The sequence below is a fragment of the Enhydra lutris genome, unplaced genomic scaffold, assembly GCF_002288905.1.
Source record: "Enhydra lutris kenyoni isolate GAN:26980312 unplaced genomic scaffold, ASM228890v2 scaffoldscaffold9, whole genome shotgun sequence".
Classification (NCBI taxonomy): Eukaryota; Metazoa; Chordata; class Mammalia; order Carnivora; family Mustelidae; genus Enhydra; species Enhydra lutris.
Window position 1 is genome coordinate 5189434 of NW_019154093.1, and position 16161 is coordinate 5205594.

Genomic DNA, 16161 nt, shown 5'->3' on the forward strand with positions numbered 1-16161 from the left:
TTACCCTCATCTCATAGGTAAGCAAACTGGGGCTCTGAGGTGTGGAGAGGCTGGTGCCCAGTTAGAAAGTGGCAGAGCTGGGATTCAAAGCCATGTCCACCTTGATTCTAAGTCTGTGTTTTCCCCACACTTTTACCATGTTTTGCAGAGAAAACCAAACTCCATGGGAGAAAGCCTAGGTATAAGCCAACGTCCCAATGCCAACGGGACTGTGCCAGACAATGGGGAAGGGAGAGGGCAGGAGTCAGCTTCCCATGTCTGATTTCTTCCTCATTTGACATGGAGTTTGGTCCAAGAATTGTCTGTTGGGCAAATGGGTACCTAAATTCAACTGAATTTCAAGGAACTGCCTTAAAAATCAATAGCTGCCCTTCAGCACCCTAAGACTACGGCCCAGACTAAGGGTCAAAAGTTCCTATTCCTTCGGTCAGGGAGTCACTAAAGAACTGAGATTGCCTTCACACCTCTCACAGCTACTTCAGGCATACCTTGGTAGACAAAGTGGAAACCTCTGGCTGGTACTTGGCCTTTGGCACTGAACTTAATGAGAACTTGATTGGAGGTGGCCAGGGGCAGCGATTCTCCTGCCGAGATAAGGGGCGAGGAGGAGAGGAAGACAGTGAGTCCATCAGTCGGCCCAGTAGAGAAGATCCTGGCCAGGAAGGAGGGGCTGGCCTTACCCCCCACAGAATTTCTTTCCATATCCCAGGTTTTCCTGAAATACAACCTTCCATTTTTACTGTTCAAGATTTGCAGAAGGCTTTAGCATCCATGGTCTTACCTTGATCCATGTTCATTGCGAGGTTGGCATGACAAAATTTCAGTGACCCATTTAACAGGTCAAGAGAGAGGATCAGAAAGATTAAATGACCTTCCCAGAAAGGAGAAAGCTTCTAGACATATGTTGACTTACAAGGATGGGAAGAATGGCCGTTACCAAATTGACTGGTGGTTTTACTTGGAAAATGGACATTAAAAAGAAAAATGACACCAGCTTCTGGGAAGGAGGGTGATGTGAATATGTGAGAGTAACTGGCCTTTCCCAGATGCTGTAAAATGATAGATAACCACAGCAATTGTATAATTTATTGCTTATACTAGGACACTTGTGAGAGCCAATGAGTGTGTTATTAATTGGGACAACCAAGTGAAAGCTGGGACTGTCACAAACAAAGCAAGATGTATTGCCACCCAACTGAAAACACACAAATTGGGGAAAATCTGCATGGGTATAGGATGCCTTTATATCAGAAGATAAAGTTCTAGCTTCTCGTTGATGTGGTACAGATGGACAGAAGTAAAGATAATACCAACTGGACTGACAGCTGTGAAGTGTTGTCCTGTTTAGTCACTCTCTTGAGATGGCTGCGGGACTATGGCTTGGCAGTGGAACGGCTGCTCTGTATGTGGCCTCATACAGCCTTAGGAATCCCTGAGATAGCCCCTGCCCACTCCCCCACCCCCACCATCAGAAGGGAAGCTGAGGTTGCAGACAGCCAGGCTGAGTCTCCACTGCTGTGAAGGTGGGAGTTGGGACCAGCCAAGGAGCCACTGGGAAACACATTTGGCGTCCAACCAGTGCTTCCAGAAAGCCCATGTGATGCTACCGGCCACAGAGAGCAGAGAATTTTATATAGCACACTATTTACATGTGACCCAGATGGCTGAGCCTGGCTAGGAGTCATTGCCCCAGATAATTTCTGGATGCCAAAGCAAAAAGAAAACTCATGAAGCAAAAGCCTCTCTTTATTATCACCACTGTCCCTGGCTCTTTAACAGATGTGAGTAGAACAAAACTCAAATCTTCCATCCTCCCATCCTCTGGCCTGATATGTGGATTAGGACTCCTTTGATCTCTCACAAACCCATTTCAACTTCCAACCCTGGATGTACACATACCTCCCTCTCCATGGATAAGCACATAGTAAAATCCCTGGACAAAACACAAGCTACCAAAGTTTTAAGGGTGAAGACCACCTAGAAATCAATGCAAATATTTTTATGTGGAACTACAAAAAAGAACAGGGAAAAAAATCTCAGAAGATTTTCAATTGTGGTTGTCATGATATTAGATCTCATACTGCATCTGTAAAGTCAGAGAGGACAGGTGTGCCAAAGAAAGTTCTGAGATCAATAAAGCCTGCAAAACTGAGAAGCACTAGTACATGGTGGCTGTATTCTGTAGAAATTGAACAAAGAAGTGGAGATTAAATTTGGGAAATTCTTCCAGAATGCACAGGAAAAGGATAAAGAAATGAAAATAATGATAGAAACCAAAAGTGACATGGAAGATAGATCAAAGGAACTCCAATATGCATATATTAAGAATTCTAGAGAGAGAGAGAGAGAGAAGACAGGAGAAATGGAAGGAGAAGAAATGGTTTACAGAAGAATATAACTTTCCTAAGCTTAAGAAAGACTTGAGCCTCAGACTAAAATTGTTCTCAAGGCGCCAGATGTAATTAATGAAAAGAGATTTCCACTGCAACATATCCTAGTGGGCTTTTAAATTTTAAATATAAAACACAAAAATACAAAAAGGCATCCAGAGAGAAAAGAATGGGTTACCTACAAGGATAAAGAATAAGATTGGAGTCCACTTTTGTGACATTAACTGTTGGAATGAAGTGGAACAGCAGCTGCGGTTTTGAAAGAAGCTTGTGACCCGTAATTTGGTTTACAATCAAGTTGTCATTTATATGATACATCAAAGGAAAGACGTACTCATACATGCAAGGTGACAGAAAGAACTGCAGTGATGAGGCTGTTAAAAAATAAAGAATGGAAATAGGGAAATCAGAAACTCAGGGATAAAGCCAATGAAGAAAATATAGTTAAATCAAAATAAAATTATTATCAATGAGAAAGCAAAACTAAATGTAAATGTAAACACTTGTTCTTGGGGAAGAAGTCCATAATTTACAAATAATTACTAATAACATTAATATGAAAGTCTAAATATATATGAGAAAAACCTTGGAAGTTAGAGATGGGTCAGATATGAATGAAAAAGCAAGTAAGCAAAAGTAAAACAGAAGAAACAAAAACCCACAAAGAACAAAACCAGATGACAGGTATCAGACCAAATGTAAAATAAGTAAGTAAACATCCTCTTCAAAGAAAAGGACTCTCAGAGAAAATGAGGAAAGATCTATCAGGTGAGCACAGATACAAAAATGGTTGGAAACAGAAGAAGACAACAAAATATCATAGTTGTAGTGGGATCTTTAAATGCACAACATTCTCAATCACCGATCTATCAAATAGAAAAACAAAATGAAAATTGTTGAGTAGGGTCCTCAAACTTCTCTTCCCCCACTCAATACCCCTTAGGGACCAGGGCACACCACTCCCATCACCTCATCAGTGTTTCTTCGAACAAGGAATAACAGATGATTTGAGAATATTGATATTTATACCTATGGGTTCTCTCTACCTACCTATTCATCCATCCATCCATGATATCTATTTCTTTCTATCCATTGGTCTTTTACATCTGTATCTGTACCTGTATCTATACCCATATTTATATATACAGGTCCTAAATGTACCTCTCTCTCTCTCTATGTCTATATTTCTATAACTAAACTCATATCTCTATCTATCCTGAAAATCAAGAGATTTTGAAAAAGCATCCTACCCCAAGAGATCCTGACTTACATTCCTGGCTGGGTGTGCGTATGTGGGGTATTAATATCAAAAACTCATTTCATTGAGAACCACTGATAGAATGGAATTGAATAATAAAATTGAGTAAGATTGGTCTAATGGCTATTACAAAGTTAATTTAATCCTAACAATAGCTCTAGGAGGCAGAGGTTTTCCTCTCAGCATTTTACACTGAGGGAACAGCAGCTAGAGTGGTCAAGCTCCTAGCGGGCAGCGGGGAGAGCTGAGATTAGGGGCCAGGCAGTGAGTGCTGGGCCTGGGCTCCCAGTCTCTCTGTGGCTTTTCAGTCCTGCAGAGAACACAGTCTCTTCTGAGATACTTAAGGAATTTAAGAAAATGTCTTTGGCTACTGAGCGGACCTCATTTCATCCCCAGAGCAGAAATGGTTCAGGATATATTCTTTCACCATGTGGCAATAAAACGAGAAATTAACACAAATGTTTAAATGTAACAAGAACAAAACCCAAGTTCCTGGAGAAAAAGAAGAGGCAAGCTTGAATGACTTGGGCAAGAGGAGCAAAACAGGATGACAGAGTATCTAGAAAGTACAGAGGAAGACAATAATACATGTCAATACTCATAGCATGAAGCCCGAACTATGCTTAGAGGGGAGTGTACTGCTATCCATGTGCTTTTCATTACACAGGGAAAGTAACAAACAAAGTTCTTAGTTCAAGGAGTTAGCACAAGAAGAATAGCATAAACTGAAGAAAACAGGAGGAGAGACATTATGAAATAAACCCAGAACTTAATTAATTAAAAAATAAAAAAGTCCACAGAAGAACTGAAAAGTAGAAGCAATAAAAAACACAATGATGGGCAAAGAGGGGCACTAGGAATATAGCCCTTGGTGCATAAAGGCAGGGGTTTATAACTGTGAACACGAAGGAGATCCAACAGCATCAGAGTCTCTGATATAACCTATGCTGCTGAATTTAAAATAATTACAAAATGGGCTTTTTACTAAAATATAGAATATCCACATTGATATTGAGGTAATATACTTGAATAGTGCAATAACCATGGAAGAAAATAAAAAAGAAAAAACACTGAAAAGGAAGAGATAAAATAATGAGACATATTTATTTGCACAAGATATTGCTTCTTGCCTTAAGGGCCTGGGAGAAATCAGTTGGCAGTGTTAGCATTATTACAGAGGGCTCATTGACTTTACAAAATGACTATACCAAAAATACCAGTCTTTTAATATAGTAGCAGAGCCCAGCTAGAAAATATAGCAGAAGGAAGAGAAGACCTATTCACAGCAGCAACAAAAACAACAACAAAGCTGCCATGAAATATTTAGGAATGAAGATAACAGAAAAGAAATATGGCTGAAGTGAAAATTAGAGCCCCTTCCCCAAGATTATGAAAGATACATCAATGGAGAGACATGTCATGTTCTTGGAAGGGAAGAGGGGTGGCTGTCATAAAGATGTGAGTTCTACCTCAATGAATCAGTAGGTTTAATGGAAGTTCAATGGGAATTCTGATGTCAATTTTTTCAACTTGACAAGATATTTCTAGGAGTTATTTGGAGGCAAAAAGGAACAAGAACAGTCAATAAAAAATTCAAAAGAAAGTGAGTTTGGGGACTTATAGTATCCTATGTTTAAAATGATCATAATATTAAACATTTTCATAATCTTACATTAAACTTTTGCGCACTGACACATAAATAAACAGACACTTAAAGACATGGATAAAAACTCTAGAAACATATCCTTAACTTCATAAAAATTTAATAGATGTAAATCTGGCATTTTGAAAGTTTTGTTAGGAGAACTGATCAACTAAATTTGAAAGAATATGGTTAGATTCTTCATAATAAATAACAAATCAAAATAAATTCCAAAGGTATTAAAGCAAAACAAACTGAAAAGAAGCAAAAGAAAACACAGAATATTTACTTCATCAGCATAAAAGTAAAGGAGAAAACTGTAAAAGAGAATATTGATAGATCTGATATCATGGGAAATTTAAATGGTCTGACATTAAAACACACCCTGAAGAAAATTAAATGGCAAATGACAAACTGTAAGGGAAGGCTTTTTATAGCATATAAGGTAGACACAAAGTTTTTATGGTATGTGATATGTATAGCTTGTAATAATATGGAGATCTCCTAAGTCAATAAGAAGATAAATGCTAATAGAAAAACCAACAGCAATTTACAATTAAATTCACAGATAAAAAAATGCATGGGCCAATAATTACATTATAAAAAGGATAACCCAACTAGTAATAAAAAAAAGGCAAATTAAGAAACGAGATGCCATTTTCACTTTTCAAACTGATGATGTTTTATTTCCTCAATTAGCTAGTTTTTGTGAGAATAAAACATGCCCTCTAATTCATTGGTGGTGAACAAAGTGGCAAGAACTTTCTAGAGGGATGTCTGACATTTTGGTATATCTCAAAATCTGGGATTTTTGAGAATTCCGTTGAAACAACTGATTGATTAAATTTGAAAGAATATAGTTAGGGTCCCATAAAAAGCTTTAAAAATCACACATACCCTTTAACTTGACAATTCTACTTGTAGATAATCTAAGGTAATTGTCAGAAATGTATTTAAAGACATATGCATAATACAGAGTTACTACTATTCATGAGAGTGAAAAATTAGAAACAATCTCAATGTTCAATAACAGGGAATTCATTACATAAATTTTTTACATAAATTTTAAGTAACTATATGATAGACTATTTTGCATAATTTAAAAATCCTGTTATAGAAGAAAATAATGACAAATGCTCACAATGAACATTTCAATAAAAATATGTATATTGTTTTATTCAATAAAATATGCAAAAGATTAAATCTCAGTATATATAAAGGCTGGGGGGAAATACACTCCATCTTTCAGTGGTTCTTTCTGGGTGGTTTGTATTTTAATTCCCCATACAATAATTTTGTCTTGCCTATAAGTTTTCTACATCGAAAATGCAGTATGCTTACGATTAGAGAAACATGATGGGTCAAGAATAAACCAACAGGGGAATACTAACCACTTGGGGGCAGCGGTGTAGACACAGCTCTGGGTGAGGGTAGCTTCTGAAGCTCCCTTCCATGTTTGGGCTCCTAGGAGCTGACTGTCACATTGTAGAGATAGCACCAGCGCACGATAGAAACAAAGTTGTGTGGTTCCACCTGTGGCCAGGCTTATAGGGCCTGTTTCCCTTCAGCTGGCCCATGATGCCCTCAGCCCACCCCCATCCCCAACGCCAGCTTAGCCCTGGGTACCTGTGTGGGAGCCCGAGAGGGAGCTGAGGAGCCGGGAGTGCTGGCTGTGGCCATCATGCACCTCCACCACGTCGTTGAGGGCTGTGTGGAAGAAGGCGAACTGTCCAAACACCACTGTGGAGGAGATATGGTGTGGAGACCTCAGCATGGAATACTGGCCGCCTTGTTGGGGGCAAGGAACCGGAGGTGTGGGGGCTGCAGGCCAGGAGCAGGGAAGCCTTGGAGGAAGTTGTTGGCTCCTGGGGCTAACTGCTTGCTGAGGCTTTCTACTGGCTGATCAGCACACGGGCCAAATACTAAGCACAGGGTTGTGTGGAGGTGGAGAGGGCCACCTGGCATTCTCCCTCATGGGTCAAGGTAACAATGAAGACTGAACTCAATGGTCAGGGGTGGTGGAAGTGGTGCTGAGCTAACCCTATTCCTTTCTCAGATGGCAGTGGGCAGCTACTCATGGACATGGAAGGGCTTTTGGCAATGCCCCCGCCCATTTTTCATATGATCTCAGGAACCCTGTATTTTCCTTTATTTTTTCTTCAGAAATCCAGCTGACCAGGGTAGCCCTCCATGCAAGTTTTCCCCCAGTTAAGAGGAATAAGGGTGGTGACTAAGCAACTGCTCCTGGGGAAGGAGCAACTGTCTAAGGAATGGGCAAACATCTTTAGCTCATTTCCCTCTGGCCAAGCCAAGGGAAGAGGCAAAATGGCATTTATTAAGCACCTACTGTGTGCCAGGTACTCACTAGAATGCACACTCTGTGAAAGCAGGAATATTTCCTATCCTGTTCACCTAACTCAGTACCCATTTTCAGGGCTCCAAAATGTGCTCTCCCTCTTGCTCCTCCCTCCAACCCCTATGACTCCTGCTCCTTTCTCTCCTCCCCTGGTTCTTGCCCTCAGATGCACCTGATGAACTGGGAGGCCAGTGCAGGTCTTGCAGAGAGCTGAATTGGAGCTGTGCCTGCTGTGGGGCCACTGACACAGCCCTTCTGGCAGTGACTGGCAGAAAGGAGGTGGCTGAGGAAAGCCCCTGTGATCACTGCCCTTCCTCCAACCAACTCTCTGCATGGAGGTTTCAGCCCAGTGAAACTAACCACCCTCGAGGTTGGTTCTTTTAAAGGCCTCAGCTCTTTATCATGGGAGGAATCCAAGTACAAACACACCACTTATCGAGGATTGTCCTCTGTATGGCAGATTGGATTGGACAACTTTTAGGACTTTACTAATGGTGAGCCTGCAGGTCAAAAGCTCCTGCCATTTAAGTATATTGGGGAGTGTGTACCCATGCACCTAAGTGTACAGGCGCTGGGGTGGGAGTGGTCCATGATGGCTGGAGCTGTAGGTCAAGATGAGAGTGGGAGTTTATAGAGGGCAGGGAATATGTCTCGCTCATGTCTGTAGCAGAGTGCATGGACCCTGAGAGATGCTTCACAAATGTTTGGTGACATCAGGCCTTGCCCTACACCCACGCCAGTCTATCTCGGGAATCAGTGGCCAACTCTCTGCAGGTTGCCCCGTCTGTCCCTCTCCTAGATGGTCAGGATGGATCAATGTCCTTTATCCCACCCAACACCAGTCCTGCTTAGAAATAGTTGTTACTCTTCCTATGAAGAGGTGATCCAGGGAGAAAGCATCAAGGTGGGTCACCTGATTGATCACCCAGGTACAACCAGGCTGGTTGCCTAGAATTTCCTGAATCCTCCAGGGATAGCAGGACTCTTTGATGTCCCCACTGCCAGGTGGCAAGTCTGGCTTCTTTTTGCCTGTGTCTCTTGGAATCTCGAAGTTTTTCTGCTGTCTCAGGACACTGGCCTGCTCCTTGCTTTTCTTGTTGGCCCTACCCATAGTTGCTGGACCAGGTTCCCAGTCTCAGATGGAACACTGGAGCATGGTGGTTCCCAGCTCTGTCCCACTCCTTCCTTCTTCCTGCCCTTTGGCCACCTTCGCCTGGCTTCCCAATCAGCCTGGAACTGCAACCCGTCTATTGAGTCTTAGGCTGTGCTGGCTAGCCTCTGGTGTCCCTGCCTTCCCTCTGTCCTGGCCAGTTCCTCCCTAGCCGTATCCCCTGGTTCTGCTGGCCTCCCCAGGGCCCCTCCTCCCACGTGTGTCAGGAGTGTGCCTACAGTGTATCCTACTTCCACTTCATGGCATCTGCACCCACGTGGCCTACATAAGAGACTGTCTTTCCATTCCCATAATGGGAGTACATACAATTGAGAGTGGGATTGGGATACAACTGAGAAGGGCCAGAGGCCTTGGAAGAGGTCCAAAATCATACAAACAGACATGCAACACCTCCATACCATAGTCCTTGGGCACGGTGACAAAATAGAGGCAGATCTGTCCACTGGTGTAGTTCTGGGGGTAGTTGGGAGACAAGACTACTCCATTTGAACCCACATACTGTCCCCCACAGGGTGCTGAAAGAGAAACCAGAGAGGGTCAGGTGACTTTGCAGACCTCTCATCAACAGTTGTTTTCTGTTCTGCCCACCCCTAGCCTGAGCCACTGGTCCTGGTGGGGCTGCCTGAGGGTTGCAGCCACTAGGGTGGAGGAAGGGAGTTCTGAAGACATCCCTGGCTGGCATATGGCCCAAAACCCACCCTGATGCCATCCAAGGCCCTCCAGGCCACAAGTCAGATCTTGCCCTCTAACTAGTAATACTCTTAATCAATCCCTAGAGGCACAGGGGCCTGGGATTGATCTTCTGCCGCTGGCTGAGGCTTCCCCCAGGCAGTTACTGTCTCATGAGTAGAGAGCTGAAGATCCCAGAGTAGCCCCACTGGGAGCAACATGCAACCCAGCCACCTTCTGTTCCCTTCCATGGTGCCCAGTTCCACAAGGGATGGCCCCGAGTGCCAGCTCCTCTCTCCTGGGCCAAGGGGCCTCCTTGCTTTCCAACTTGGATAGCCACCAAGCTCCTGAAGTTCTGAGACTCTATCCCATGCCTCTTGCATGGGCCCCGTGGCTGAGCCAGACCCCACTGGCCTTAGTTTTACACATCCAACCTCTCAGTGACTCCTCCTAGGCTCAGAAACATGTCCAGGTCACCTTTAAACTCCCATCTCCCTCATACGAGCTGGTGGCACGTCTGGGGGCCCCTGTGAGTGGGTGTGGGAACACTGTGATCTGAGAGTGAGGGCATGTTGATAGGGACTGTACAGCTGGTAAAATTACCAGCCTCTCTCATTCACAGTGAACACAAGGGGCCCACTCTGAGGGCCATTTCTCACCTCTCCCTTCCCCCAGCCAATAGCCCCTTCTGCCGCTGGCATGCTCTCACTCCTTCCAACCCCTTCCCGTCCCCACTCCGCCACCTGTGCACACTGGTCGGGGGTTGTTCCATGCGGGCTTCCCGTCAGGTCCCAGGACACAGCTGAGGGTAGAGGCACCTTCAACCTCATAGCCCCCGTGGCAGTAGTAGGTGATGGAGGAGCCCAGCTTCAGGTCAGAACCCACTCGTGTGCCATTCTTGATGGAACCAGGATCAAAACATGACTCCCGTGGGTTTTCTAGAAAGAAGACACACACACACACACACACACACATGCACAGGACTCATTAGTGACCTAAGTCCATGGTGTACCCAAGAAAAGACTCTGACTCGAATTAGCCACAGAGCATATGGAGATTTGGGATTGGTGGTCCTTCCTCTAGGTCTGAAAACTTCTCTAAATCTAGGGTTGGACGTCATCCTGGAGAATGAAATTTTCCTTCTTCTCCCACATTCTTGCCCTGACCCACAAAGGAGCGAGTCACAGCCAAACACTGAGGGCCTTTTGTCATTCCTTGACTCATTTCTCTCAAGAGAAGTTGCCTGCTCTCATATCCATACCTGGGAGGGACTTCTGAGTGCATGGGTACCAATACATAGATTTAGGAAGGAAGTAGGAAATCCCACTTCAAGCCCTCGGCTTTCTAGGGTTAAATAGTTTTCCAGGATTATGCACTGGGGTATTGGGTGCTTGCTAGTTTATTAAAACAGTAGTGCTTTTCCACTTGATTTTCACTGCATATATGTCTTCCCAATTAGACATTGCATGAGGTGCCTAACAGACCCCTACTCTGCCCCTCTATGCTGGATGAGACTGAACTTGGTGCTGCCTGAGCAGTTGAGTGCACTAGTTGGGAGAAGGGTATCTCTGGAGAAGGGTACTCTGCAGCCTCCCTCACCATTAGCTGGAAATCCTGAGCAGATCCTGGGAGCCAGTGTTCACATGCACCTATTGCTCCTTTTCCTCATCCAAAAGACCTCTTGTCCAAAGACCATTGGTGTCATGGCTGGGCAACGTCAGGACACGGCTGAGGCTGGGCAGGGTGAGGGACATGCCACTGGGTGTCAGGGCTCCATTTGGCTCCTGGAGGCTGCCCTACAGGGAGGTCTGGAGATTGGGGCTCACAAAAAGTTGCCAGCAGCCCTTACAGGAGGACTCAGAAGTTCAAATAGCAGATTTAAGAAGAAAGAGCCAGAATAGAAGGGATCAGAGTTCAGAGATGAATAGCTAAGGAATTTTGCTGAGGCTGTCCTTGTCACTTGGGCATCTTTTAGGCCACCTTTCTGAGGCAGCCACTGCTTGGGGGTGCTGCTCAGCTGCCAGTCAGCTCACTGACTGATGGGATGGGGCTCTGAGAGTCCAGGGTCCTGCCAAGTCCAGCCGCTCTTGCACTGGAGCCCTTATGATGGTCCTGCTCTTTGTCTTTGCTGATAGCTAAGGGTACAGTAGTCCCAGATATGCTATTGCATTTAAATTCAGCTGGGACCCAGAAAATGTCCCTCGTCTAGCAGACGACCCCTCAGTGGCTTCCTTATGCACCCTGTGCTGTGTCACCTTTAACCCCTCATCAAATCTGTCTTCTCTCTCTTTTTTTTAAAATATTTTATTTATTTATTTGACAGATAGAGATCACAAGTAGGCAGAGAGGCAGGCAGAGAGAGGAGGAAGCAGGCTCCCTGCTGAGCAGAGAGCCCGATGCGGGGCTCGATCCTAGGACCCTGAGATCATGACCTGAGCTGAAGGCAGAGGCTTAACCCACTGAGCCACCCAGGCGCCCTAAATCTGTCTTCTCTTGAAGCCCACTGGCTCTGGCCAGAATACAACTGGCCATTGGGTGACCCATCTGAGAGTCACAGAGACACAAGGAACTGTCACCATCATATATTTCATCTGTCCTTTTAACAAGTGACAGCGGGTCAAACCTAATTTGAAGTTCCAAGAAATTAGGTAACTTAGGACTAGGTTGACAGCTTGTAAGGGGATGATGACTAGCTGTGGCCCCCAATATCCATTTCCCCTCTTTGTTCTTAAATAATAGAAACCAGATTTCGTCCAGAGTACCAAGGTACCAGCTAAAATCCATACATTCTGACCTCCAAGCAGCTACATCTGGCCAAAGAGATGCAAACTCAGTTAAGTCAGAGAGTTTCCTGTCCTCCTCAGAGTGTAAGCCCAAATCCTTACAGGCCTACAAGCTCTGCAACTTCTATACCTAATCCCTACCCCTCTCTGATCTTGATCTCAACTCCTATCATCCCTTTGTTAACTTTGCTCCAACCACAGTGGCCTCTGTGCATGGAACATTCCTCCATCCACATGCTCTCACTCTCTCTAATCTCTTTCAGGATTTAATACAGTGTGTTCTTCTCAGAGACACTTCCTTGACCAGCTACTTAAATTTTTGATATTCCTCTCCCCACCACTCTCGGTCACCTTTCTCTGTACTGGCATCAGTACTATCTCATGTACTATATATTTACCCAGTTTTTTTCTATCTCCCTACGAGAGAATGTAGGTTCCATGAAGCAGTTATCCAGTTTTATCTACTGTTCTAGTCTGGTGCCTGGTACATGGTAGGCACTCAATAAATATTTCTTAAATGGATAAATTTGGGACTTCAAGAAAGACTGCTTAAGAGAAAGTGACTCAGCTGAGAGAATGCTCATTGGCCCTTTATTCCTTCTTTCCTCCTTCCCCCAGTCTGAACTCAGACACGATGGCCGGAACTCCAGTCACCATCTTGGATCCTGAGATAGCCATGACAATGGGAGCCATGTCTCAGCATGGTAGGACAGAAAGACAAGAGCAGTGGGGATGGGGGTCACCTCATCATCCCAGGATGACAATCTCTAAATTTCTTTTATGGGAAGGAGAACAAACTTCTACCTCATAGAAGAAGCTGTGATTTTGGGTAGCAGCTGGGCATTTCTGTCCCAGAACTTCACACCATCAGAAAGTCCTTTCTTCCCTTCTCTGTATGGCAAAAACTCCTATAATTTTTAATGCCACTGTCTTTTGAACAAGTTTCCTGAACTTTGCCTTCTGTCTAGCAAAATTCTGTTTTTATTTCCTGAATTATATAGCATGTGTGACATTATCTTGGTAGGTTGGTTAAGTGTATTTCTTTCCAGTGGATTCTGGACTCCTAAAGGACGGGACCATCACCTATTCTCTTCATAACCCTGGCAATTATCACAGTACTTGGTATTAGAACTTGCTCTGTTTGGCACATAATGGATGCTTAACAAATGAATGCTGAATTGATTGGCTGAACACCTCAGGACTTGGCAAATCCACAATCACATCAGCAATTCCAAATACAGACTGTATTTTATAGTTACTCACATGTCAGAGCAAGAAGAGCTCATCATTCCAAACATTATCCCATTAATGAAAATGACAAGGGTAATGATAATGATGATAGCCCCTTATAGAGGATATCACGTTATAATTTGCAAAGTACCTTCCAATCTGTTATCTCATTTGTGCCTCACAAAGGCCTCCGAAGCAGACCGGGCCAGGTGTGTTCCTATTCAGGTTACAGATGAGAAATGTGGTGATCAGAGAGGCTAAATGAGTTTCCCAGGCCATTCAGCTGGGAAGAAGTAGAATTAAGACAAAAATCAGGTCTTTAGTCAGCCAGACCAGAGCTCAGATGTGAATGATAAAACTATAATGACTGAAACGTCATTGGGATAATAATAAATAAAAACCATGCCCTCTAAAACAAGAATAAAAGAATCAGCTTCTTTTTGTCCTAATAGATAAGGAACATTTCTAAACACTGTAATAGCAAGACACTGAAAATAGCAATCCACACACCCAAGCAGTAAGGAACTGGTTAATAAGGCTGGATTACAGCCATTCACTGAAATACAAGCAGGCTTTAAAAAGAATTGCAAAAGTCTTTGAATACAAATGTGGAAAGACGACCAAGATGGATCATTGGACAAAAACCAAAACAAAGTAAAAACAAACCCATATGACATATTAGTACAGATGGTATGATCTCTATTCACATGGAACAGAGATCAGCAAACTACAGCCCACAGTCTCACTGACTGTTTTTTATAAAGTTTTAATAAAGTTTTATTGGAACACAGCCATACCTATTGCCTATGGATGTTTTAGCATCACAAGAGCAGAGTTGAGCAGATGTAACAGAGAGCTCTGGCCTGCCCAGCCTAACTATTGTCTGGTCCCTTACAGAAAAAGTTTGCCTAACACTTGTTCTAGAATTCACACTACCTTTTATTCACATAAAATATCTGGAATGAGATAAAAAATCATTAATAATGGTACTTCAGGGGATGGTAGTAGTGGGAGGTGTTATATTTTTAGAGTACATCTTATGTGCTTCTATATATTGCTTGAATTTTTCCAAAAAACACATGCTACTTTTAAAATAGGCAACCATGAATATATTTCTAATTTGAATTTAAGGAAGAAAGACCCATGGAAGTGGTGGGTGGTGGTAGTGGTGGTAGGGGCAGCAGGTGTGGAAATCTGGTTGTAACTCCTTGGCCCATAATGTTACATCCAAGGGTTTGAAAGAGAAAATAGGTACTGTTTAGTACCTTCTGGTAGAAGCTGACCTGGGCCTTTCCTGAGTTATTTCAGATTCTCTACCGCAGGTTTCAAGCTCTTCTTCTGAACTTTTTCAAACTCCCTCTGTCTGTAACACTCCACAGGCCTGTTCTCACACAGTGGGGTTCTTTTCAACCTTGAGGTCTCTGTTTAAATATCACCCACTGGGCGAGGTCCTCACCTTCACCAACTGCCATTCTATGGTTGACTTCCCATTTCTCTTTCTCATAGCAGCTTTCTCTTTCCTAATATCTGCTTCTAACTCCTTGCTGGTCTACTTATGTACTGTCTATTTCCCTCACTCACCTTGAGGTTACCTTAGGGTGGGGGCCATGACCACTGTGCTCACCACTGCAGCCTCCATATTCAGGATAGGGCATGGCAGGAAGTGGGAGCTCAACAGCATTTGTTGAATGGATGAATGGTCTCTACACTCATGCATGGATGTCCTAGCCTGTCTCAGGAGGAGGAGGCCACCACACCTGATGGAAGATGACAAGAAAGTCCCCCCCACCCACACACCCATTCTTCTGATGTTTTTGGCTTGGAGAAAGACACTAAGTCTCTCTGGGTCTCATTTTTAGTAATTATATAAAAAACCAGGATCCTCCTCATTTCCTGTTTTTTCCTTCCAGCAAAGGGTAAAGCTACCCAGGTAGCTGAATTCAGATGAGAATGCCTCAGAGCATGGTTTTATAGAAGTCCACAAATGACACAGTTGCATTCAGAATCATCTAGAAGACCTGTCTAGAATGACTTAGACACCACAACCACCTTCCAGGTGCAACTGGACAGAGACACCTACAACCTTGCCCATTACTGTCTTCTCAGTAGGTGAACCTCCAAGACTTACAGGTAACAGAAATGTCTATCCATCTGATTGTCCTGAGGATGTGAAGTCCATGGAGGCAGGAACTTTGTTTTTTTCCCCCGCTTTGTTTTCAGCCCCTATAACAGTGTCTGGCATATAGAAGGTGCTAAGTAAATATTTATTGAGTGAACAAAAGAGTAAAACTGCATGACTTGCCCTTGGCCCTAATGAAAAAGCCTAATTCCATGGCACTGTTCAGAGGATGCTTGCCTGAATCCTGGTCAGTCTTAAGGTTCTTCGGGATTTGGAATTGCGACCTAGACTGGGAAGTGATTCAGGGTCAAAAGTGAGGCCTCCATACTTGTCCTAGTAGAAGCAACAAACATGCATCTATAGAGAGAAGAGAATGTAGCAGATGCTCAGGAAAAAGCAGGAAGGAGACCAAGTGGTCCTGGAGATAGAGGTAATCTCAACCATCGACTCTTCCTTCTTGATTTCAGTCCCTTGGGTGTTTATGCTTCCTCCCCTTGAGCTCTTGTCTTTTAAAAAGATGTTCCCTTTTTGTGTTAAGTGAAA

At 43.7% G+C, this 16161-nt stretch overlaps 1 protein-coding gene across 1 annotated transcript in view; it reads right to left on the reverse strand.

Annotated features, from left to right (window-relative positions):
* The window catches only part of LOC111143057 (CUB and Sushi multiple domains 2), a 614630-nt gene that overhangs the window by 111103 nt on the left and 487366 nt on the right, over positions 1–16161 (reverse strand). The window contains exons 30-33 of the mRNA XM_022496499.1: positions 10230–10424; positions 9216–9332; positions 6917–7030; positions 489–584 (exon numbers count right to left, since the gene is read on the reverse strand). Coding sequence (XP_022352207.1) covers positions 489–584; positions 6917–7030; positions 9216–9332; positions 10230–10424 — 522 coding nt within the window. The remainder of the gene's footprint in view (positions 1–488; positions 585–6916; positions 7031–9215; positions 9333–10229; positions 10425–16161) is intronic.